Source organism: Rhyacophila brunnea, unplaced genomic scaffold (genome assembly GCF_057557595.1).
Source record: "Rhyacophila brunnea isolate RB1 unplaced genomic scaffold, BYU_Rbru_1.0 scaffold_24, whole genome shotgun sequence".
Classification (NCBI taxonomy): domain Eukaryota; kingdom Metazoa; phylum Arthropoda; class Insecta; order Trichoptera; family Rhyacophilidae; genus Rhyacophila; species Rhyacophila brunnea.
The window spans coordinates 20,448,767-20,475,793 of record NW_028232904.1 but is presented as its reverse complement, the minus strand read 5'-3'; the positions used below and the strand labels follow the sequence as shown (position 1 = coordinate 20,475,793).

The window sequence follows — 27,027 nt, the reverse complement described above, 5'->3', positions numbered from 1 at the left end:
CTTTGCATCTATCTTGCATCTCAATTTTCAATATGTAAAATTGACATATTTTCCCTCGTTCTCGCAGTAGCATGCCCAATCGACCCGCCGTTAACTTTGACAGGAATGTCGGTTAACTTTCTTACGCAAATGACCGCCGGAATAGGTAATATGCTAATTGTGATAATTTTATCATAATTAGCCGTTTTAACATTTTAACAGATACGTTTGGATACGTTAGAATGTTGTAGTGTATTTGTTGTAGTGTCTATAGATTGTTATTGTATTTGACCGTCTAAAGTAGGTAGGTATGTAAGGTTTATAACAAAACAACTCGCCCATTTTAATATTTTATCTTTGGTTCATAAACTTTTCTATTTCGAGTGTTGTGACACAATTGAAAAATATTGTCCATAGGTACTAAATTAAATAAAAATTAAAACACATACATAACCTTAAAACTTACAGAAAAAAAATATATTTTACTTATACAAAAATATGGCTACTATACATATTAGTTATATTAGGGTTTACAAAATTGTGTAGTTACATATGTTACGATTGCGCTCCTCCTCATATCTTCATTTTGAGATAATTACATTTAAACACGAGGTGGTAGTTAAAAAATAATACGCGACCACTCCCAAGATTTATACCTAGTGGCACCTGTTGTTGAGATAAAATATTAATTTTTGACTGTTATATAGACAAATGTATGGCACATCAAATGACATCACTAAAAATTCCGTTATCACGATAATGCTCTTTTACAGGACAAGTGCTTAATTATATTTTTCATTTTGTTTGAATCTTGTCTCGGTATTTCGTAAAATGTAACCCAAGATAATACGAATAATGATGTCATTATTTCTTCCAACGATTGTGCTCTTAATAACAATACCATGAAATAACAATAAAGAAAATTACTAACATACATACTAAGTTTATAATACAAGATACATTTTAATTAAAATAACATTCATTATAAACGAGATGATTTGGTTCTGTCTTCACTAAAAAGGTACATTTTTCCATTATCATGCACAGGGTTAGTCTGCCGGAAACAGCTCCATGAACCAATCCGGTAAAACACAGATGTCTTCTTCACCAGGCTGTGTGTACAGTTTGATATTATTTTCTTGAGGGTTTGCCTCAAAGAACAAGTCCATCCTGGGGAGGTTCCTGATATCTTCCGGACAGCATCCGTGCCGTTCCTCCAGTTCTCTCGTCAGACAATCCTTGACGAATGTTAAAAACTTGCCGCAGAAATTTAAACAGACATTGGGATTCCAGTACTCCTGAAAAATGAAATAAAGTATATATAAAAGTAGGCATAGGACGACATAATCGTAATTGAGGTGCTTTGACGTGCTCTGTGGTCATCAGCAGTAGCTAGAGGCCACCAGGTTGACTGTTCTAAAATGGTTTTTCGATAGCATTTGACAGTTGATCACGACAATGACATCCTGATGGTATAACTCCAATTAATTAAGGCTATACCTCAGTTGAGGCATGGTCTAAAAAGATCGTGGTTAGGCGATGCGCGGATTGCGGGTGCAAATGACGCATGCCGTAACGAAATATAATTTGTCATATAAATCTAACATGCGTCCATTTAATGTTCTGTTTATTGTTTTATTAGTAACAATAATAATGTATTCATTGACATGTTTTCTTTTTCAAGTAAATGGGTAACGTTTTTAGTCATCTTTACACGATTTAAGAATTAATACCCCCATCGCCATCACGAAACAAATTGACGTATTCACACCTCGACGTTCACTCTCCGAATGCCAGTGAGTCCAAAATTTCGTCGCGCCTATAGTTGAAAATTATTTGCCGTTTCACTGATGTATCGTCTTAAGATTGTCAAATCACAGCAGCGTCTCTACCTGAGGATTTCTTAGGGACCAACCCCACATCTCTATCATGTCAAAAATACACATCTGATATTTTTATTATTTGACACAATGCATACTTCATTATACAAGGGAAGTTCTATAAGTTCGCGGAATGGGACAGACAGAAAAGAATATTATATTTGTTTTATTTTTTTATTTTTCAATATAATTTCTTCGGACATGAATCCACTTCTTAGATCTATCAACAAGTAATTTAGTATCTTGTTTTTTTTTATCTTGGAAGAGACTTTCTCACTTCAATCAGTTTGTCATTTTACCGATTTGTTATATTCGCAATTTGTGAGGATAATTTATTTTCCATACATTTAGAGCCGAGCCACACCGGGCGACTCTGGTCTCGAGACCAGTCTCGCGAGTCTCCTCGTGCGATTTACTCGGGCGACTTGCCGGCGACCAGAGAGACAGCCAATAATAAAAATAATAATGAATGTACACGCAAGTATGCAAAAAAATACGTTTTCTCCGCAGCGTGGCTGCCGGCGACTTGCAGGCGACCAAGGCAGTCAATAAATAATAATAATGAATGTATGTACCTACGCAAGTATGCAAAAAAAAAAATATAATGGCAAAAATATAATGTGTGGCAGCACTCAATACATTATTATTATTATTATTATTCCATGTCCGATCCTAATAGGATCATATGGGCCTCCACAGAGTGGAGGTTTGTATTAACAGATTTTATTTTTACGAGAAATGGATGTCAGCCACTTGCTCAACCTATTAGGTCCATACCCTGACTCATACACAAATTGAAAAACAATATGTGTACTTGCCAGACCCAGGATTCGAACCTGGGACCCTCGACACCACATACTGGCGCTTAAGCCACGCGGCCATCGTGCTATCAATACATAGCTATATGTTTTCATACATCGCTACCGGTCGCCCGACCAGTGAGACCGCGAGACCAGACCGAGCGCAAGATCAAGATTTTACTGATCGCCCGACTTTATTGCTTGCGCGACTACTGGGCGACCAGGTGTGGCATGGTCCATATAACTGCATGCATCGGTCTGGTCTCGAGACCAGAGTCGCTCGGTGTGGCTCGGCACTTAGATTGTTGCAATAACATTTTTATACATTGTTATTTTTCATGGAGAAAAAACCCAATGGATTGGACAAATAGTTAACTATTTCTCGTAAAAGATTTTATAATATAACTCCCACTCTGTGATGACCATAGTATGCTCTATTTAAGAAGGCAAATGATAATAATTGTAGAGGCATGACTTCGAAAAGAAACCCCTAGATGGCGCTGCCTATTGCCAGGATGTCGCAAGAGCTATGTAGACGGATTATTTTACTCAGTCTCAGCATAGTCTGATTAACTCTAACCCTTTTGATCAAACAGGTCCTCTATTTTGAAACTAAGCACCTTACACTATTGAGATTCGTTTCTAATGTTAAGTGTGGTAATCTAGTTGTCAAATGCGGTACCTAACTGAACTGAACTACTTAATTCTTTGGCAAGTTCATCTGGTTATTGGGTCGAGCGAGTCATCTTATCTTATTAATATAATTCCGTGTACCGTTTGAAGTATTCTCTGTTATTTTTGATTAATCTCTGTGAACTCTGAATAAATACTAAGACCAGGATTGTATATATTTTATAAAAAAAAACACTCCTATATAATGTATTTGAATCAACAATGCAGTTACTGAATAAATCACGTGTTCATATTGTATTTTAAAAAGTAGGTGGTGAAAGTGTGTCTTGATATAATCTCTATAATAACATTAAGGACGATGATTCTGGCTGTACATAGAATCATATCATTTAGATGCTGAAAATTACGGAAAAGTTACAATGAAGTAAACCGCCAAAGTGAGTATTTATTACATATTTGTATTGAGGTTATTGTTACAATAAGCTGTCTAAACAGTCAAAACTGTCTATCACGCTCTAAATTTTATCACAGCCAAGAAAGTCATATAATTGACCGTGAGTACAAGCATTTAAATAGCACATAGGTATTTAAAAGTCCAACAAATATAAAAGTATAATAATATGATTAAGTATGTAAACCTATTTACAAAAAGTATCGATCACAGAACAGATTAATTTAGTATTCCTTGCACATCTATTCTATACACAAGACTGCTATCGAGAGTAGTTTGTCATATCTAAGTATTGGGGTATTATAATTGTTATTGCCGATGACATAGTAATTTTCTCGCAAGACTCAGAAGACCTCCAAAGCAGAATGCAGGATCTCGCTGAAGTAAGCAACAAAGTAGGTTTGAAAATAAATGTAACAAAGACGAATGTCATGTTCAACTGCGGGCCAAAAAGAGATCCTCATCGATGGCACTCAGCTCGAACAGGTGAAAAGCTACATCTATCTGGGACAACATGTGTCTATAGATGGATGTATATTTGATAAAATTGTTCGCAGAGTAAAGCTAGGCTTGAGTGCTTTTGGCCACCTGAATAATGTCTTCAAAAGTGACCTTCCACTGTGCCTAAAACGCAAAGTTTTTAACCAGTGTGTGCTTCCCATGATCAAATATGCGTGTGAAACATGGACCCTAAGTAAAAGTGAGATCCAGAAACTTAGAGTAACACAACATGATATGGAGAGGTGCATGCTGGGCATAACGCGAAAGGACAAAAAGAGGAATTAGTGGATAAGGAAGCAGACAAGGGTTTGCAATGTAATAGAGTTTATTAAAAGCCTTAAATAGAGACGGGCTGGACACTTAGTTCGAAGAAGAGACAATCGTTGGAGAAATCTAGTCATCCAGTGGTATCCAAGAAGTACAAAATGTCCACAAGGTAGATCTAGAGGCCGCTGGATCGATGAAATAATAAAGTTCTGCGGAAGTACATGGCAACGCTATGCACACGACCAAGAGAAGTGGAAGCAGCTTGAAGAGGCCTTCATCCAGCAGTGGATAGATTCAGGCTGATGATGACGATGATGAATTGTTATACGCCACGCCGTATAATCTTAATCTCTAATAATTTATAGTTCTAGTGAAAACTTAAAATATGTAGTTTAAAAATACATATATCCGTGATTACCTTGCCCAGAATGGGTAATTCATCCAGTAGGTAAGTATCCAGTCGGTAAATCCTTCCTTCATCTGTTCTGACCGCACACATGATCGAGTCAGCAGCCGTGAATACTGTGTGCAAATACCAGTTAAATAGCGTGAATCTCCTGAAATCAGAATTAGGATTATTGAATGAATAATTTAATGGAATGTCAGTTTTTTAGTTGCCACACAGCAAAGTAGTATACCCCGTTTACACGTGCATAGATTTACTGTGCACAGTAAGAAAATGTATGAGGAAACATGTATTATCCTGCAGTTGTCAAGATTGCGTACATGAATCAAACAAGTATGGAAGGTTCCGAATTTCAACGCGCAAGTAAGATTATTTTCGATCTGCGTCTACGCAGTAGAGCGATAGTGGCGAACCTGCCGGCAAAAAAACGAACTACTCATTTTGAGCTTAACCGATTTTCAATACGTCCTGTCAGGTAATACTATAAAATGGCAACAGCGTGCCTCGCTTACTCTTGAAGAATGAGATTGGAGAGACAGTCAGCACTTTTACGTGTAAACAGTTATTGTCATGATAGTTTAAAATAAGCACTATTGCTGACAGTAATTCCATGCACGTGTACAGGCGCTATTACTCGTAAGAAAAATCCAATGTCATACAATCAAATTATTAAGATTGCAATAAGGTAACGGCACTAATTGTCGACACTGTTGGGATATATTAATTAAAGTAAGAAAACCTGTGCGTGTATCCATTCGAAAATAACTTTAAAATATGCACAATGGCATCTGTGATGAACCAGTCAAAACTCATTTTTTTGTGAGCCAAACTTAAAATTGCGAATATTTTTGTAAACAGTGTGACATTGAGCACGTATTTCAAATTTTTTTACCATAGCCGTTAAGAACGCAGCACTCGTCCAGGTAAGAAATTATCACATAATATGTTTTTACTTCAGTTTTTTGTATCTCGCATGTAATAATATATGTTAGAGTGTAGATTTGAACGGTTTTAGTGATAATACACTTAATTTATGCCTAAAATTGATGGGTGTCAATTATTGGACCACAAATTAAAGAAAACCTAATAGTTAACAGGGTATGTCATTTCAATTAGTTGTCTTCACATTAAGGGGGATAATTTATATGACAACAGAGAACCTAGCGGTAAATACGAAGCTAGCAATTTGAGAACTTTTTTTGATAATTTACAATTTAAACTGTATTTATTTAATAAATATGTATCTGAAAACATTAAAAAGATTTTTTTTTAAAACAAAGAAAAACTACAATTATTGTAAAAAAAATGTGAATTTGTCACATTTTTTTTACAATGGTTACGTTATTATTACATTATTTTTATGGTTATATTGAATTTTCAAATTTTCAGCGTTTAGATTTTTGACTAATTCATAGTTTTAATATTTTTTATATCTATTTTAAAAAACTTTGATTTTTATAAAAAATATAAATGTGTATAACATGAAAACATGTTTTCCATCCGTGGTGGAATACGAATACGTTCAAAGATAAATCACGACTTATTAAAGTATTTTCTTATTTAATAAATAATACAAAAAAATCATAAATGCTACAATAAAAAAAAATAAGTAATACCCCGTTTACACGTGCATGGATTTAGTGCTGACAGTACGTATTATCGCGGCCATAATAAGAAAATGCATGTGTAAACACGTATTATCGTGCCGGTCCGGATTGGACACCTAGACAGTCTTGACTATATTCTACTTGACTGTATGTTTCTGTGGTGTTTCCGAATTAAGTAAGTATGTTAAGCTCAAATTACATTGGGAACCGTCTGGCCCGATTGTGAAAAGCAGTTTTGAGTTATTCTCTAGAGTCTGCTGGAGTCATGAGCGGGCAATTCCCATTTTTTGGGCACGATCGTGTCAAAGATTACCGAGAACGTACGAAACTAACTAACTTCGAGCTTCCAAGAGTGGCCGCAGGTGCGTGTCCTGTCTTGCTTATGACATAACAACACAAATTTGACGTTTACATAATGAAATGGACGCTGCCTGACTTTATTCATTATTTTAACAGACAATATTAATTCAAAACAAAAATAATAACTCCTTCAACCTCAGTTGAGGCATGTTGTAAAAAGATCGTGGCTAGGCAATGCGCGGATTGCGGGTCGCGGGTGCAAATGACGCATACCGAACAAAATATAATTTGTCATATAAACCCAACATGCGTCCATTTAATGTTCTATTAGTAACAATAATAATATATTCATTGACATGTTTTCTTTTTCAAGTAAATGGGTAACGTTTTTAGTCATCTTAAGAATTAATACCCCAGTCGCCATCACGAAACAAATTGATGTATTCACACCTCGATGTTCGCTCTCCGAATGCTAGCGAGTCCAAAATTTCGTCGCGCCTATAGTAGAAAATTATTTGTGTCGCTGAGTTTCAAAACCCGCTATAACACTTTTTCATTATGTTGAGAAAATCAACAAAAACTTTTTGAACTAAAAAGGTTTTTGAATGTTTCAGTATTGTTATAGCGGGATTTGATAGACACATTGATTTTGTTTCATAAATGACAGTTAATCGTAGCGGCTTTTGGAAGAAGCGATAAAATTTTCATGTAGACATTTTAATAACGAATCCAACGATATAATATATATCTTAATTATTTCAAATAAGTGTTATAGCGGGTTTTGAAACTCAGCGACACATTTGCCGTTTCACTGAAGTATCGTTTTAGTTGTCTTCACAATGATCGTTGAATCTAGTAGGGTCTTCGGGTCTGCCGGTGTAATTGAAAGCATTTAGATAAATTATGGTTCAATTTTTGATCAATCTTTGCCACCGGTGGTGCGTTCAGTTGGAATCACATGATCTGTATAAATGGTAAAATGTTGATACCAGATGAAGGTCTCCCACAGGAGACCACCTCAAAGGGCGGACCGAACCATCATATTTCCCAAAATACCACAGCCTACGTCCACTCTTCGCGGTTATCGCAACCCTCGGCCGTGCGAAGCCCGCCTCAAAGAATTGTAAATTCAAATTCGTCAGCGCTCCCGCCAAAACACAGACGCGGCCTGTCAAAAACGGTCTCTCGCACCGCCACTAGTCAATTCGTCGGTAAAACAGAGAGCGCGTTAATGCCGACAATCTGACAGTGGGACGCGCGCGAAAAGCTCTCTCTCGTATCAGACGTCGACCAGCCAGGATCTCTCTCTTTCCTCGGACCTCGGGCAGCTAGCATCGCCTCTGCTCGCCTCGGACGCGAAGCTACAAGCGTCTGCAGCCCAGCCAGCATTTCCCGCCAAAAAGACTGCATCGCCACGCCGCAAGCACTGACTCTCACCTCGGATGCCAAGCATCAATCAGCAGCCCAGCCGCGACACCACGTTTGCAGCCCGCCAAAGCGCCAATTACCGACCGCCAACGACAATACCCTGAATCAAATACGATAAAATATACCAGCCTCGACACAATACACCGTGCGTTTCTGTCTCCCACCCCCTCTTTGACCTTGACGTTATCATGGCCTGCCATCTCCGCCTAAGAGCGCGAAGAAGGCCGGTGATAATGTGGTACGTATGATAACCTTGTGAACACTTGAATACCTACTTAAATTTTTTTGTGTGGCGGTCATAAATTCCAGCAGTTTTCAGCTGGACAAATTTCATTCTCCTCAAGTCCTCGACAGTTAAGTTTGCCTTGGTTATCTCGTCGGACTTTCCACACTGCACCCCATCCATGCCTGCAGCATATATCAGTCGGTGGTTATTCAATTCGGCTTCGTAAATACATCTAAAGTCAGATTTCTTCCGAGAAGTCTCTCCGACAGGACCGGTATTTGATTCATCTGAAAACAAAATGTATTTAATTAGAAATCATAATAATATTTCTCTTCTGAAGGGACTGAAGATCACAACCTACATAATAATTAATCATCTAGCTCAGTCGTGCCAAATCTATTTGTCGCCTGTGTGTGTATTTGAGCATGTCCAATGCTAAGAAGATCATTTTTGGCTACAACGGAGTGGAGGTTTTGTATTAATAGATTTTTGTTTTTATGAGAAATGGATGTTAACCCTTGCTCAACCAATTAGGTCCACACTCCGACCCCAAACACAAATTGAAAAACAATATCGTCGGTCTATCTTGTAAACGTCGTAAATCCAAATCAACTTATTTTTCAGAAGACAATAAAAACTGTCTAATTTTGATTTTAAATGGAATTTCGAAATTTCAAAAATCCATTTGGTTACTTTTTAAATTAGCAACTGTATTCAGTAATTATTTTTAATAATTTTTCATTATACTTATTAAAAATAGCCTTTTTTGGATTTATGAGGTTTTCATACTAAGTGTATTTTGCCTTTATGGATTTAGAAGGTTTTCAGTCATAAAAACGAGTACTGGGGAAAATTAAGACACATTGTATAGTTTACAAAAATATCAAATATAATGTTTGAACTTATTAACAATTTTACTTATATAGGTATATTTAAAAAAAAATAAAAAATGAACATGTTATTTTTTTTTAATGTGGTAGATTATCGTAGTGATCGTGAAAATCCTTCGACAAAACGTCCACAGTTCTTGCAGATCATGATATTTCCTTGGTTTGATTTTAAGACGACTGGCATGTAGAGGTGAAAGGTCAGCAAACTTTTTAGGTGTGACGTCCTTGTCCTTTCTGTGAGGCAATCAATGACATTATTAATGGACAACGCACTCAATACAGTAGCTAGCAAGTAAATTCACGCGCAGCGACATTCGCACATGTATAGGTAGACGTCACGCAATTTCCATTATGCGATATCACGCATCGGAAATTTATAGCAATATCACCTTTATTGTAATGGCGTTAGAACAGTGTTTCTGGTGTCAATGTTCATTTGAACGAACCCGTTCGGCAGACCCGACAAAAAGCATCGGGAATTTATAGCAATATCACCTTTATTGTAATGGCGTTAGAACAGATTATGCCATTCGGCCAATGACATTAATATGGACGAAGCATCTGGGAATAAAAATGACACTCACTTTTTTGTCGGGTCTGCCGAACGGGTTAGCTCAAATGGACATTGCCTCTAGAAACACTGTTCTAACGCCATTACAATAAAGGTGATATTGCTATAAATTCCCGATGCGTGATATCGCATAATGGAAATTGCGTGACGTCTACCTATACATGTGCGAATGCCGCTGTGCGTGAATTTACTTGCTAGCCACTGTATTGAGTGCGTTGTCCATTAATAATGTCATTGCATTCTGCAGACCCAACAAAAAAGTGAATGTCATTTTTATTCCCAGATACTTCGCCCATATTAATGTCATTGGAGGCAATACACTCCAAACATCTGAAAATCTTAATTTATACTGTATAGTACCATTTGGTTCATATAATAATGCCCTTATATCAGTGACAACCGGATTACCAACTTTTTTTCCAGGATGAACACTTTTGATAAATTTAAAGTCAAATTTTTAAGTCAATTTGTTTGAAATCATTGTGATACAGATATTCGCATTATGACATATTATATTCATATATTCTGCAGGAAAATTTATATCCCGTTTTTTCAGGTACCTTTCAATGGTAAAATGCATCGAATCAACTGACATTTGGGTGTACTTTTTCTAAAAAAATTTGTTGGATCCTAATATCATTCATCATTGCAATATTCAATAGTGAATTTGCCATCGTCGAATTTCTATTTTGATATGTACAACCATCGCTATATAGAATTAGTTCTTTTCTGTCTGTTTCCGATAGAGATGGCAAAAACTTTTTTGGTGCCCAACAGAACATGCTCCCATGCATGTTCTGTTTTTTTCCGTCCAAAATATTGCTCACCTCTTTCGCTATTTGCCTTATTTTTTTCACTTTTCCACTCGGACTTATCTGCCTTGTATTCATTTTTTTTCCTCTTTTTCCTTTGAGTGTCAGTACTGATTTCCTATAACGAATCATCAGTATCGGAATAAGGAACTAAATAATGGCTTTTTCACGAGATTTTCATAGTTTGAAGATCTGTCAATAGTCTCGATTATATTGTTTCCTGATAATTCTGCCAGTTGGGGTCTCACACTTATATTGTAAGAACCTTTGTGTTGTGAATCATTCATTAAAACATTGTCATAGCTAGAAATGACCTCATATGGTGATGATAATGGAATAATATGTATGGTCTTATAATATTCCATTGGGATTATTTCTATATTATTTCCTTCCTTAGAAGCAGTTGTTTCAATTGTGTTATTTTTTATTTGTAACATGTCCATAATTTTTTGAGCCCCTGACATCTGAAAACAGATTAAACTTTGTAAATTTTTCATTCACGTAGTAAGTGGGTACTTGAATGTAATTTGATTTGTTTTCTTTTCTAATTGTATGTGCTAATAAACTAAAAACCATTGAAAACAACCAATTATCGTTAAATATACATGTCATGAAATTCTAACCTCAAAAAAAACGTTCTATTATAAATGTAACATTGTGTGCGTATTATGGGAAATCATTATAAATAAAACGCTTACCTTAATATGTAATCTATATTGTATCAATATAAATCAATTCCTCTCGTAATATGATACCCAAAGTATAGTTTTATAACGAAACAAGACGAAGGTAATGTAATACTCTGTGACAGTTCTCCATACGAAACATACGAAATGGCGGGAATCGGGATTACGGTATTTATGAGTTTGCAAATTTTAATGTTGTATGTACGCGATTTACGAGGTTTTTGTGGATTGATTTTTGAAATTATTAAACGTGATATGGATATAAGAGTTTAACACATACGTAGATAATATCAACCACTCTAACGTATTCGCTCAAAATCTCATTTTTGACCAAAACGGGATTTACGAGGGTTACAAGATAGACCGACGATATGTGTATTTGCCAGACCCAGGATTCAAACCTGAAACCAAAGAAACAGAGACTGATCGGATCTTCAAAGGACCTGAAAACCCATCCGGTCACGTTTCAGTTTCAGTCAGCCGCTTCAGTTTTTGCATTTACACATCAGTTTAAATCTAAACTGATTGTTTAAAAGCACCTTTATATTCGCCTGCGCCACACACTTTGAATACCACTGCAATAAACTAAATGTAGGTGCGTACCTGATAATAAATATGCCTTGAACTCTGTGAGCCAAGCAGAACATTTAGCTGAATACTTCGTTGGATTCTGTCTATGATTTTTCTTTACAGGATTATCCAGATTGCGAATGTATATAACACCTTTGAATAGACTGACACACACCCTTCGTGGTTGTTTTTTGTCATAGGGTATATAAGATATTTCCTGGAGACATCCCCTGTATGTGACAAACGGTGCATCCTCGAGCGCCATTTTAGATTTGTCGAAGACATCGATGGGCTCTCGATTATTGCGTAAATAGTCCAACAAAAACCGAAGACGTGGTACGTAAGGAGTGTCGTCCACCTTGCCCGAAGATTTATGAAATTTGGAATTCAAGTCGTATCCCTCATGATCATAAATGGATTGTTCTCCACGCAAGAACCTCAAATGGGAACAGTCCGGGAGATAGGTCTGTTTGGGGCCCTTACTGTAGAATCCAGTTATAGTTGGATTGAAATTGAGAGGTTCGTCACCTTCATATGAGCTCGTATTTGTTGCCAATTCCATCACGGTTTTGTTCAAAGAGGTTGGGCGGTTCTATCTCTTTAGCTTTGTTACACTTTAAAATAGAAACATAAACGTCACTGAAATATAATATAAAAAGCACTGACAATATGAATTTTGCTTTTAATCGAAATCAGAAATGAACAAAACTTCCAAAGACCTCGAGAACAAAACAACATTCAAAAACAGAATGCACCATAGAGCACAGATGGCATAGACGATAGGCTAGAAAAATATAGTATGCGTTGAGTGACGACCAGTGTTGCCATATTTGGAAAGTGGAATTATAGTACAGAGCCTCCAAAATTATAGTATTTGGGGATAAAATATAGTACGCGTTGTCATCTCTTGAAAATGAAAATTTTCCCAATTTTTCATAGTCGGCTCGTTTTTTTTAGAAAAAATATTTCTTCGCGGGCCGCAGGTTCCCAAATTTTCATGGTCGGCTTGTTTTTTTTAGGAAAAATATTTCGTCGCGGGCCGCAGATTTCCAAATTTTCGAAGACCACTCGATTGCGAAATGGCAAATGCAGAATTATAGTACTTTTATATAAAATTATAGCACGATTTTCAAAATTATAGTATTTTGGCCGTACTATACCTATTTTATATCGTACATAGTACGCGGACCAAAATTATAGTACGAATACTATAATTATAGTACGGTTGGCAACACTGGTGACGACATTTTTCTACATTTTCAACAAATTAAACGTGGGGTAATTAACGTCTTGTTTTTTAGACAAAATTCAAATGTTAAGTCAGTGGTTTCCAAACTTTTTTTTACTACGCCTCCCTTTAAAAAAATCTAATCTAGGCGCCCCCTCCTTATTACATTAAATAATACAGAAACCTTTTTAAATAGTCAACAATGTACCTACTTACGAATACAAAAATGAAAAATTAATAAACATAGTTTTACTACTTATATTACATTAATTTTTGACGAATGTGCTTGTTTATTAGCACAATCAACTTCAATCACAGAATAGAAAAATGAGTTCCCTGATTTCAATAGTTAAGTAGTCAATCCAAATTCATCTTCGTTCATTGACAAAATGGATTCTATCATGGACCCCACATCCTGACGCTGACCCTCCGGGTCAGGATTTTTCAACCACATATTTAAAATATTTTATAACTTCGACTTTTTTTTTACTATTAATACAATAATGTGAAAAGTGCATTAGCAAACTAACCAATAACTCAGTAAATAGATTTTTGTTTGCTTCAATATATCTGGCGTAGAAATCATTAAAAGTGGAGAAATGGCTTTTTGAAATAACTTTTTTTTTGTCATGTTGATTTCCTAAGCTCCATTTTTTTATGAATGCCTTCACTTTGTCGTTTTAAATCAGTAACTGCATTAGTGGTCCTTAGATTGATTTATTTACGCAATTTTTACTGAAGGTATTATATCATTTAAATTACAACCAAATAGTCAAGTTTAACAACAAAATTATGGTTCCTAAACAAATTTGCCTCAAATTTCAACATTATGATTAATTTGACTATTTTATTTCATTTTTTACGAGATAGCCATTGCGCTTCACAATAGTATAGAAGTGAGGGATTATAAATTTAGTCTCCATACTTGCAGAAAGGTTTGCAAACAACCTTTAATAGGACTGTTTTTTGTATAGTTTATAACTAGCGACCGTTTTATAAACTATGCATTTGCAAACTGCAAACCTGTGGCTACATTAATTGTGTTAAACTTTTCGCGCCTCCGTTTGCAACACTCCGCGCCTCAGGTTGGAAATCGCTGTGTTAAGTAATTAACGTCACCTTTTTTAGACATGCGGATTATTTATTTCTTTTGCTTCTCAAGGATTATTTTGGCGTTGTTTTTCTTCTATTGGCAATTTTTTTCCGATTTCTCAAAATTATAGTATTTTGGGCGTACTATACCTGTTTTATATCGTACATAGTACGCAGACGAGTACAAATACTATAATTATAGTACGGTTGGCAACACTGATAGGCTCAGTAATGCCATCTTTTCAAAGTGGAATTATAGTACAGAGCCTTCAAAATTATAGTATTTGGGGTAAAAGTATAGTACGCGTTGTCAATACTATTGAAAATGTATCGGTTTTTTGTTTCTCATAAAAAAAAAACGGAGAATTTGAGAAACTCCGAGACCCCTTTTTATTTCGGTACCTCTTCCGACCAAAAATGCTTACCGAAGAATTCAAGAAATTTCATTTTAAACCAAAGTCAAGGGATTTTTTACGTTTTTCGAGCAATTTTTTTTCAATATTCTCCAAATCTTATATTGCAAAATAATAGTACTTTGCACCAATTTATCGAACGAAAATAACGAAATTTTAGTACTTTTTACATATTTTTTTTCAGATATTCAAAATTATAGTATTTTGGGCGTATTATTCCAGTTTTATATCGTACATAGTACGCGGACCAAAATTAGAGTACAAATACTATAATTATAGTACGGTTGGCAACACTGCATAGGCTAATAGAATGCTCCAATAGCGGAGTTGCCATATTTTTGTCACCGAATTATACGCGTCCCAAGAAATTGTAGTATTTCGGAAAAAATTATAGTACGCGTTGTCATTATTGTTGAAAAAGTATAGGCTTTTTGTTTCTCACGAAAAAAGTAATGGAGACTTTGAAAAATTCCGAGACTCTTTTTTATTTAGGTACTGTTTCACCAACAACGCTTACCGACGAATACAAGAAATTTCATTTTAAGTCAGGTTTTTTTTTTACTTTTTTCGAGCTATTTTTTTCCAGATTCTCCAAATTTTCTTATATTGGGAAATTATAGTACGTTGCACCAATTTACTTATAGAAATATCGAAATTTTAGGACTTTTTGCGTATTTTTTTGATATTCAAAAAGTATTTTGGGCGTACCTACTATACCTGATTTAAATCATACATAGTACGCGAACCAAAATTATATTACAAATACTATAACTATAGTACGGTTGACAACACTACTCAGTATGAGTAGATATTGCATTGCCAGATGATATATTCAAAATTAACAATTTTTTTTTTCCAAAATATCAGTGGGTAAGACTGACTTAACGAAAATGTATGAAAATTAACGATTTTACTTCAATACAATTGAATAAATAACTTTTTAATCGTGCATATTTTCTATAAGAATCACAAACATCTTCAAAAAAAAAACACGTAGGTAGGCTTTTTATTAAATACAACATACCTATCCATAGATTTGATGAAAATAATATTTATTTCTATTCCGAACAAAAATATCAGTGATTTTATGAACTGAAATTTCAGTTCACTTTCCAGCATTTTCCATAGACAATACCTACGCCGATTAAGGACCAATTACACTCTATGACGATCGGGCACATATATGTCTAGAGCGTTTTAGTGTCTATGATCATATCTATGCCTTTCCATTTACACATAACAATTACATTAACATTTACCTATGCTTGTCGTGTAAAGATTTCGATGGGTGATTATTAAAGGTACCATGAGCCCATGAGCCTCTTTTAAAAAAACCCGTACCTATGCGAAAAATAACGGCCGGTGAGAGATTGGCAATAACATTGCGTTCCAAATCCTGAAGGTCCATTTATCTGGATCACCCAATGTTAAAACTCCAAAAATTTTTGGGTGCGTTTGTTTGTGCATCGTTAGTGCACATTTGTGCACGATTTTTTTTCGTTTGTGCACCTATAATAACCGAAAAATTCTAATTTCAAATTGGGTGTTCCAGCTAAACGTTGGGTCACCCAATGTTGATTTTTTTTTTTGAGTGTGTTCGTTTGTGCATCGCTACTACATGTTTGTGCACGCGTTTTTTTTGTTTGTGCACGCACATTAAGGCCATCCTCCCACGGCGCAACTGAAATCTGATGGAACTGGTTTGTGAAGGAACTCATAAACTGACCAATGTGATGCTTCGCACACGGCGCTACTGAAACCCAGTTGAAATAATAATCACATAACCTCAAACTGTCAAACTGGACTATCAGCTGTGTTGTACGAAAACTGACAACACGCGCGCTGCAGCGTTTACATAAGGTTATTTTAATTTTCCGATTAATATTTAACCAATTTTGGTAAGAAAATATGATTTTTCACCGAAATCTAATGATGTTGGTACCACTGTTTTACGGTGACTGGAACTTCAGAGACCGCGCGACTAGCATGTCGCGTCTCTTCGCGACCGTTTTGAAGCTGAGAGATTCCAGTCTCGCCGTCAGCGAGCCGCCATTGAAATACATTAGCTAGATACTGGCTGGAATTTTAGTTTCAGTTCTGTCGGACTTCAGTTGCGCCGTGGGAGGATGGTCTACGGGGGTTATTCGAATTTCAATTTGGGTGACCCAGCTAAATGCTGGATACTTGTGTCACTAAACTTGGGTTTTACCTTAAATTTAAATTGTAAACACTTGTGCATTGGTAGTAAACGTTAGTGCACGATTTTGTTTTGCTTTTTGACCTATATGCAACGCGCTATTTAATTTTAAAGTTTGTATGCAACACCTGATTGGGTGGGTTTAAAAAAATATTTTTTAGTGAAATATCTTATCGCATAGCTAGTGCGCAATTATGCATACTTTTTTAATTTTTTCTCATATAGTGCGTGAGTTATTCGATATGAAATATTTGATGAACGTTAAGTAGAACCACCCAACAAACTTTTTTATTAGATCATCAATTTGTCTATTATTGGCTTACGTTTGTGCACGTGCTTTTTTTGTTTTAGCGCTTGGCCGTAGTCATGGGGCGTCTTCGACGCGGAATAGGCGCGGGGACGGGCACGGGTAGAGTGTCCGTAGTAGCCCGCGCGCGTCCAGTCGTGTTCAGCGTCAAATCAGGGATAGGAAACCATAAACACAGAAAAGTTTTTACTGGAAAACTCCTATTTGAAATGGCAAAACTTTGCACCAAAATATGGGGCCTATGAAATCAATATGGAAAGCACTAATTTAGCAGAAGAATTTTATAACTTATACAAGAAACTGCGGGAACAACCAGACAAGTTTTTCGAAAAAGAGTAACATGAGAAAATATTTGATTAGGTATATTCTAATTGATCTAAGTTTTTATCTATTCTTTTTGAGTAATTTTTTGCGATCCGACTATCGCCTTTTGGCATCTTCAAACACCACCAATGGTGAATATACACTGTCATCTGATACAGTTAATTCCTGTTTATTTGGTAAATTTATATAATATATGAATTTAAATTCAAATTCCATCAAGTACCCTTGGTCGATTTTATAATTTGATTATATATTGGATAATATGTAAGTTAAAGTTTAAAAAAGAGTTTTCGGTTCATATGGTGTGAATGTAGGTGTAGAATGTACGCTTCATAACTTTGCACCCCTGCTCTATGATGGAAATGATGTACCTACTTAATATATTTTATTTTTATTATGTTTATATTTTTTTATTAAGGAAAACAAACAGTTACATAGACTACAAATATGTATAAAATAGACTAGAAAAAAATATTGCAACAAGCAAAGTTTCCATATAAATTATAATAATTATAGTTAATCATATTATAATTTAAATACAGAGAAATTAGATAAAGAGATAAATGAGAAAGAATATTGAATAATTATAGACAAAAAAAAACATTTTTTTATGTACCTACCTTTATAACTATAAGTAAAATAAGTATACAATATTATATGTGCGTTAAGAATTATTGAAATTTAAAGATATTATTTTTACATAATATATATTTATTTAGTACTACATATTATATTTAATACAAGTGAATATATAATTTTTATATATATTTGATAAAATTTTATGCGACGTAATAAGGCAGAGGCGTATCAGTGTAGTAAAAAGTGCAACGTTATAAAACGTATACCTACTTTACATCGCTTTGCACTATCTATGCTTTGTGAAAAGCTCGGACGTAGTGGTTTGGCGGGCGCGGGGCGGCGGCGGGGCGGGCAACTCAAACGTATGAACACGTCTCGACGTGTCCGTAGACAATGCGCGGGGACGGGTGTTCGCGCGTGTTGTTTTGGCGCGTCTAGCTCGACGCAGGCAAGATCGTACATGCGTCGGGCTCTTCCCATACTGCGCGCATAGAGGTGTCCGCACTGAATAGACGGGCGCCGACGCGGGAAACGAGCGAGAAGCGGGTGTCTCAAACCATCATGAGCTTACCGCGCGCGTCTGGTGTATTTATGGTATTATTTTCACAAAGCATAGATAGTGCGAAGTGATGTAAAGTAGGTATACGTTTTATAACGTTGCACTTTTTACTACACTGATACGCCTCTTTGCCTTATTACGTCGCATAAAATTATATCAAATGATATTCACTTGTATTAATATAATATGTAGTACTAAATAAATATATATTATGTAAAAATAATATCTTTAAATTTCAATAATTCTTAACGCACATATAATATTGTATACTTATCTTACTTATAGTTATAAAGGTAGGTACATAAAAAAATGTTTTTTTTTGTCTATAATTATTCAATATTCTTTCTCATTTATCTCTTTATCTAATTTCTCTATATTTAAATTATAATATGATTAACTATAATTATTATAATTTATATGGAAACTTTGCTTGTTGCAATATCTTTTTCTAGTCTATTTTATACATATTTGTAGTCTATGTAACTGTTTGTTTTCCTTAATAAAAAAATATAAACATAATAAAAATAAAATATATTAAGTAGGTACATCATTTCCATCCTAGGGCCGGGGTGCAAAGTTATGAAGTGTACATTCTACACCTACATTCACACCATATGAACCGAAAAGTCTTTTTTAAACTTTAACATACATATTATCCAATATATAATCAAAATATAAAATCGACCACGCGTACTTGATGTAATTTGAATTTAAATTCATATATTATAAAAATTTACCAAATAAACAGGAATTAACTGTATCAGATGACAGTGTGTATTCACCATTGGTGGTATTTGAAGATGCCAAAAGGCGATAGTCGGATCGCAAAAAATGACTCAAAAGGAATAGAAAAAACTTAGATCAATTAGAATATACTTAATCAAATATTTTCTCATGTTACTCTTTTTCGAAAAACTTGTCTGGTTGTTCCCGCAGTTTCTTGTATAAGTTATAAAATTCTTCTGTTAAATTAGTGCTTTCCATATTGATTTCATTGGCCCCATATTTTGCTGCAAAGTTTTGCCATTTCAAATAGGAGTTTTCCAGTAAAAGCTTTTCTGTGTTTATGGTTTCCTATCCCTGATTTGACGCTGAACACGACTGGACGCGCGCGGGCTACTACGGACACTCTACCCGTGCCCGTCCCCGCGCCTATTCCGCGTCGAAGACGCCCCATGACTACGGCCAAGCGCTTAGAGCTGATTATATCGTGAGAAATATTATTTTTTTTAAATTTAGTGACTTGATACTTGAACCATTAAATTTGCCATAATTTTTTTTGTTAGATGCATGCGATTATGTATATTATGTATAAAACGATTTTTCAAATTTTTATCTCTTATATTAAGCCAGAAATTTGATTTTGAGTGGCCGTCAAGTTTTAATACCAAATATTTTTTTCCCACATTTTTTAAATGCACACCTTTGAGTAATTTAATTAAATGATTTTTCATATAATTTTTATTGTTTTTCCATTTAAATTACGCGAAAAATTCGCATTTTTCCATTTTCACTAAGTACCCCGTCAAAATTTCCCGAACAAAAACAACCGCATCCGTTTGGAAGGTCCAGTCAAAAGAGTCTCGCAAAATATCCAAAACTGTGTATGCTCGCTAAATATTTCGGTTTATAATAGATTACTTAAAAACTAATATTTTGATTACAAAAAAGTGTCAAAATTACAAAAACATTCATTATAAAACTTAACATTTGTCTTTTTAATTATGATTTTGAATGGATCAATGTTAGTTTCATAAGGAAAAAGCAGTAAATAATAATTATACTTACCTACTGTTTTTTAACTTATGATCCGTAATAAAAAATAAATAAGTTAAAATACAATAATTAGGTTGGTATGCATATTTTTGAAAAATGCAATGTATTTTTATACAAAGATATTTTCTTCAAAAGATAATTATTGTAATGACATTTCATCAACTAAATGCACGGAACTTGTAACTCCGTATTGACCATGTATTGACCAACTTTACAGAAGGAAGAAAAAACTGTTTTAAAATAAAACGGACTGGTTTAGGAAAATTTTGAAAAACACTATTAGTATTTTAATGTTATAAATGAGTAAATCTGGTCATTTTTACAAAATATTATATAATATGTAAGATAGAGGAGTTACATGTTTTGCTTTTGTTTTTTTGAGATTTGAGCTAGGAATTACAATATTTGAATTTAAATAAACAGCACCAAGTTTTACAGTACCTATTGCTTGTTTACATTATGTTGGAAAATTAAATTAAATCGCATAAATGAACGAAATAATATTTACTTAATTCATTTTAATTTTCAAGTTAGCTTTCAAATGGCAGATTATTGTAAAATTAGTGATAATCAGCCACCATACTTGTTTTCAACAACTGAAGGTAATATTACTTATTTTATTTTATTTCATGCCTTTCTTGATATAGTTGAGGGAGGCTGTCAAAGAATTTTGGTTGCATAATAGTACTTTAATTTATTCGTACAGGGAGCTCTTGCTATACATCACTAAAACGCAGTTTGAAGTTAATATTTCCATTTATTACATCCATTATATTGCAGTGCTCGAATATAAGTCATTAGTTTTCCTCCTGGATTTGTAAAATTTAACACCAATATTGTTTTTATTAAAATGATGTGACATGGTATGGCTTAGGTATTTCCTGGCTTCTTTAAACGCAGTTACATAATCAGCATGAACATGTTTTTTTTTTAATTTCTCAACCCCAGTTCAATTACAGAGCGAATAGATCAACCTCAATTTGAGTGTGGTCCTTCTCCTCTTTTTATTGTACAGTGGTGATATTACGTGGCATTGCAATATTAATTTAATAAAGCATTGGTGAGTACTACATTTTTTCCTGGTTTTTTTTTCTGCTCCATCACTATAGAGAATAGTGGTTTTATAGTCGTCAGAAAGAGGCAGAAGAGGAAGAATACATTTTTGTCATATTACACTGGAAAGCTAATTTGCAGTACGCCCACTTTCGACTTCAATCAAAACATTGCAATGCCATTAATCGTTTTTGGTTGTAGAGAGTAAAATTATGAATGGCAAGTTTTGTTTTAAAATATGCGCTGGACACATTAGATTTTGGATATAACAAAACGCATTGTAGGTCTATTGTAAACACATATTTTTCAGTAATTTTGTCAGATTCCTTTTCACTTCTGGCGTAAGTATTTTTTCTTTTCTTGCTGATCAAGGTATTTTAGTCCTGCTAAATTATTTGTTTGACTGAAATAGTTTTCAATTCAGGTACCTATTCAAATTTCTGACTTAAACTCCCATACTATGTTTAAAATCTTCATTTGTCCCTTAAAATGGTCAAAATCAATGTTTCTTAACCTCTTTACAGCTGCGGACTACTGAAATTATTAGAAACGTATTACGCACCGCTAACGTATAAGGAAAACATATATATATATATATATATATATATATATATAATAACGTATGATAGCAGTTAATTTCGTCACGTCAAACCATTAATCTATTTTAAGAACAAAAACACAATGCTCAAACACTTACAGTTACACAGGTTTTTATTGAAATTTTTAGCATAAGCATTTGGACCCCAAAAAATCGCGGACCACCAGAAAACTTTCTGAGGACCACTGGTCTAAATTATACATTGGCATAATTAAATATACAACCAAACTTACTGATTTCTGCTTTCTTGGGCCATGATTAATTAAAATTGATGTAAAGTAGAAACAATGATCGAGTTTGACACATTAAGACAACACGGATGGACTTTTTTGTATGACTTTACTGGAGTTACAAGGTATGAATACTAACAAATAACAGCTTCTGAGATACAAGGAATGAATAATGTGCTTTTCCTACAGGAAATATTTTTACGTTTTATACTCTTTTTTTACTTATTATGACGACATCCTTAGGGAATGGGACGATTTGGCACCGCGAACTGGCCTCTGCCGATTGGCCTCCGGTAATTGGCCGCCGGTACAATTGGACGCCGACCCAATTGGCCTCCGAGAGGATTGGACGCCGCACAGTTGAATTAAATGCGCAAAGGAATAGACGTACGTTACGATTTGTTGGAGTAAATAAGCAAGTCAGTTTAATATGCTTCTATCTTCTCAGTAGTTGTACCTTATACATTTCGCGCTTGACACATTTTTAATATAGATTGAGAATAATTATTATGCCTTATGATGTTTATTAAAAGAAAATAATTCTTGCCTCGCTAAAACTTAAAGATGTGCATAATCAATTAATTTATTGTCTATACATGGGTACTTATTTATATTTACAACAAATATTAAAAATAATGTTAGATGTTAGAATGAAAATTACATTATATTTCAGCGTTTTATTGACTTAATATTATAATAAAGCTTAAACATGTATATTATTATGAATAAATGCGTATTTTAAGATGGTATGAATTTACAAACAAAATATTAAGTAAGTTATCTGTTAAGTATAAATGTTTCAGTAGTTTGATTGATAAACTACTTAGGTACTGGGTGCCGGACGAAATCCCGAAAAATAAAAAATACAAACATCGATAATTGCGCAATCGCAATCCATTCGTTCTACAAAATGGTCTCTCCTGGAAAAAATTGCGCAATCGGAAAACCCCATTTTCCGATAAAATGGGATTTCTCTCTCTTACAAAAATTGCGCTCACGATTGCGCAATTATTGATGTTTGTATTTTACATTTTTTTATATTTCCACAAAAAATGGGCTTTTGTCTCTCTTGCAAAAATTGCGCAATTATTGATGTTTGTATTTTTTTATTTTTCGGGATTTCGGCCATTCGGGATTTCAGCATTCGGGATTTCGGCCTTCGGGATTTCGTCCGGCACCCAGTACCTAAGTAGTTTATCAATCAAACTACTGAAACATTTATACTTAGCAGATAACTTACTTAATATTTTGTTTGTAATTTCATACTATCTTAAAATACGCATTTATGCATAATAATATACATGTTTACGCTTTATTATAATATTAAGTCGATAAAACGCTGAAATATAATGTAATTTTCATTCTAACATCTAACATTATTTTTAATATTTGTTGTAAATATAAATAAGTACCCATGTATAGACAATAAATTAATTGATTATGCACATCTTTAAGTTTTAGCGAGGCAAGAATTATTTTCTTTTAATAAACATCATAAGGCATAATAATTATTCTCAATCTATATTAAAAATGTGTCAAGCGCAAAATGTATAAGCTACAACTACTGAGAAGATAGAAGCATATTAAACTGACTTGCTTATTTACTCCAACAAATCGTAACGTACGTCTATTCCTTTGCGCATTTAATTCAACTGTGCGGCGTCCAATCCTCTCGGAGGCCAATTGGGTCGGCGTCGAATTGGGTCGGCGTCCAATTGGGCCGGCGCCCGATTGTACCGGCGGCCAATTACCGGAGGCCAATCGGCGGAGGCCAGTTCGCGGTGCCAAATCGTCCTAGACCCACATCCTTACCACTTTCACCGATTTCGCTGCCAATTTCATCCCATATTTTATCTTTCTTTCTTATATTTTTAAAGTCCTTTTCAGACAAGTCGCAAAGGATTCGATATTTCCAGACCAACTCTATCAGCTTTTCAATCGTCGCCATTTTGATTTTACTAATTCCCTTGGCGAATCTGTCCGCCACGAATAATTCGCTGTCGACAGAGTTCCCGAAAATCGCAGCGATTATTCGCTGCAAATTCGCACTCATGACGCAAGGCGGTCGCGCAAGCGTGCTCTGTACCGTAAGCCAATACGAGCTTGATTGGCGAATATTCGCTTTGGTGTGTGGTCAGCATTAGACCAAAAGTGGAGTTACAATTTCGCGCATTTAGGTGACGAAATATATGCTTATATATGGCTGCAAATGGTATAATCATGAAGATTTCAGTAAAATTAAATAACGTAGGTACACATGTATTTATAAAAAAAGGTTTATTGAAATTTAAAAAAAAAACATAAAATAATAAGAAAACAAGGTTTCAGTATTTCTCTGTAACCATCATTTCAGAATCGTCCTTGTTTCTCTTATGAATGCCGGATTTATCTGAAATACCATCTGAGATATTATCTGGCACCACATAGTGCAAGACACAAAACCAATCTTCTAATACTGGAGCAATATTTTTGTGTTCACTATACTTGCTGTACTATATAATTATTATAATATCATTAATATCGATAATTCATATTATGTATCATCTGCATAGAATAATATTTTCCGAATTAGGTGCCTACTCGTACCTATTCCAATAACAACTGTTGTTAACGTTTAACTATTGCAAAAAGAAGTTTTTAATTTTTTTCTTCCATTTTCTAGTAGGTTTTTTAGCCGGAATACAAAGTTTTTCAACTGCGCCACAGTGAATCAAATAAACAGATGTGGATGGTTCAATGTCATCTTGCCGAGATAATAATATTATGTATGATTGTCGGTTCGTGATTAGACTGTGGTTCTATATCATTTAGCGTTCTTAAAACTGTTGAATACCTACATAGGTAGTAGGTACATCACAGGGCTCGAAATGGACCGGAGCGCCGTTCCTGTTCGTTAAATCGGTAAAGTTATCGCTCCGTCTCGTGGAAAAAATAATTTGACCGTCTGAGCTAGATAGGCCATATAATAGAAAATCTAACACACTTATTTTTATGAAATACACATAAAATTTGATAACTGTGTAAATATCTTTAGAAAACTATCGAGCGCTCCGGTTCGTAAACTTTTCCATTTCGAGCGCTGGTACATCAATATTATTGTGTATTTGCACAGTAGAAGCTGTTACCTTATGGCAGTGAAATTTAATGCTGCTCTGGTCTTTTCATATTCTGATGTTTTAAAATGACTCCACAATATTGAAACAAGTTATAAATTTTGGGGGTTTCTTCACCGCCTTTCTGGTGTTTATCATTTTAAAAGTTTTTGTATTTTTCTTCACCAATAACTTTTCTAAAAAAAATCACAGGGAATAATTTTGATTCAAGTTGTTCTGTGTGAAAATGGAGACCAAGCTATACATATCAACAGACGTAATAAAATAATGACTGACACTTTATTTTATCAACCAAAAGTTGAAACGGCCAACTACTATATTATGGCCAATTTATACATAAAAGTCACCCTATCTATTCTTCTTATTGTGCCATCCCCTAGTGGAGGTCAGCCACCATCAAGGCGATCTTATCTTTGTCGTCTGCTACCCGGAACAGTTCGGTAGAGCTGCACTCATACCAATCACGGAGGTTCTTAAGCCACGAAATGCGGCGCCGTTCTCTGCTACGCTTCCCATTGATCTTTCCTTGAATGACAAGTTGGGGAATGCTGTATTTTTGTCCTCTCATAATGTGGCCGAGGTATTGTAGTTTCCTGGTTTTGATACTACGTAGAACTTCTCAGTCCTTCCCCATTCGATTGAGAACTTCAACATTTGTCACACGGTCAGTCCAAGGAATTTAGAGGATGCGTCCATACAGCCACATCTCGAAAGCTTCAAGTCTCCGTGACATCTCTTGGTTTAGCGTCCATACTTCCATACCATAGAAAAGAATTAAGAGCATATAACAACGTACCATACGCAGTCTCAGACCTAGGTTAAGATCTCGATTGCTAAGGAGGCGTCTCATTTTGAGAAAGGCGCTCTTTGCGATCTCAATTCTAGTTTTTATTTCCTGAGACTGGTCCCATTTCTCATTGACCCATGTACTTATCTAAATATTTATAATGGGTCACACGTTCGATTGGTTTGCTGTTAATGACAAAATTTGTGTTGGTGTCTGGTGTCGCTGTTTTTGATACTAGTAATAGTTTTGTTTTCTTGAGGTTCATTTTTAAACCATACGAATTACTGACCTCATTAACCTTTTCTACCAGTTGATGTAAACTCTTTAAACTATCAGCAATCAGCACAATATCATCGGCATATCGTATATTGTTAATATGTTTGCCATTAACCATAATACCCACCGATTCACCTTGTAAGGCTTCCTTGAAAATAGCTTCCGAGTACATGTTAAATAGCAAAGGTGACAATATACACCCCTGTCTTACACCGCGACGAATTTTTACCTCTCCACTGATTTCGTTTTCAATCTTTATATTCGCTGTTTGATTCCAATATAAGTTAGCTATCAGTTGAATGTCTCTTGCATCGATGCCTTTCTCCTGTAAGAGTTCGAGAAGTTTAGGATGCCTAACAGTATCGAATGCTTTCTCGTAATCGATGAAACAGATATAAACATCAACATTAACATCTAGGCATCTTTGCACTAGAACATTCAAGCTGAAAAGTGCTTCGCGAGTGCTCAAACCACTTCTGAAGCCAAAT

The 27,027-nt window shown here is 34.8% G+C and overlaps 1 protein-coding gene across 1 annotated transcript; it reads right to left on the bottom strand.

The window, feature by feature from the left end:
- Positions 1-240: 240 nt before the first annotated feature.
- Positions 241-12,758, bottom strand: LOC147069172 (decapping and exoribonuclease protein-like). The gene is made up of 4 exons (XM_085951002.1): positions 12,041-12,758; positions 8,528-8,765; positions 4,930-5,068; positions 241-1,277 (listed from the first exon to the last, which is right to left on the bottom strand). The coding sequence occupies exons 1-4, from the start codon at positions 12,567-12,569 to the stop codon at positions 1,029-1,031; spliced, it is 1,155 nt and encodes a 384-aa protein (XP_085807128.1). The 5' UTR covers positions 12,570-12,758; the 3' UTR covers positions 241-1,028.
- Positions 12,759-27,027: the final 14,269 nt, after the last annotated feature.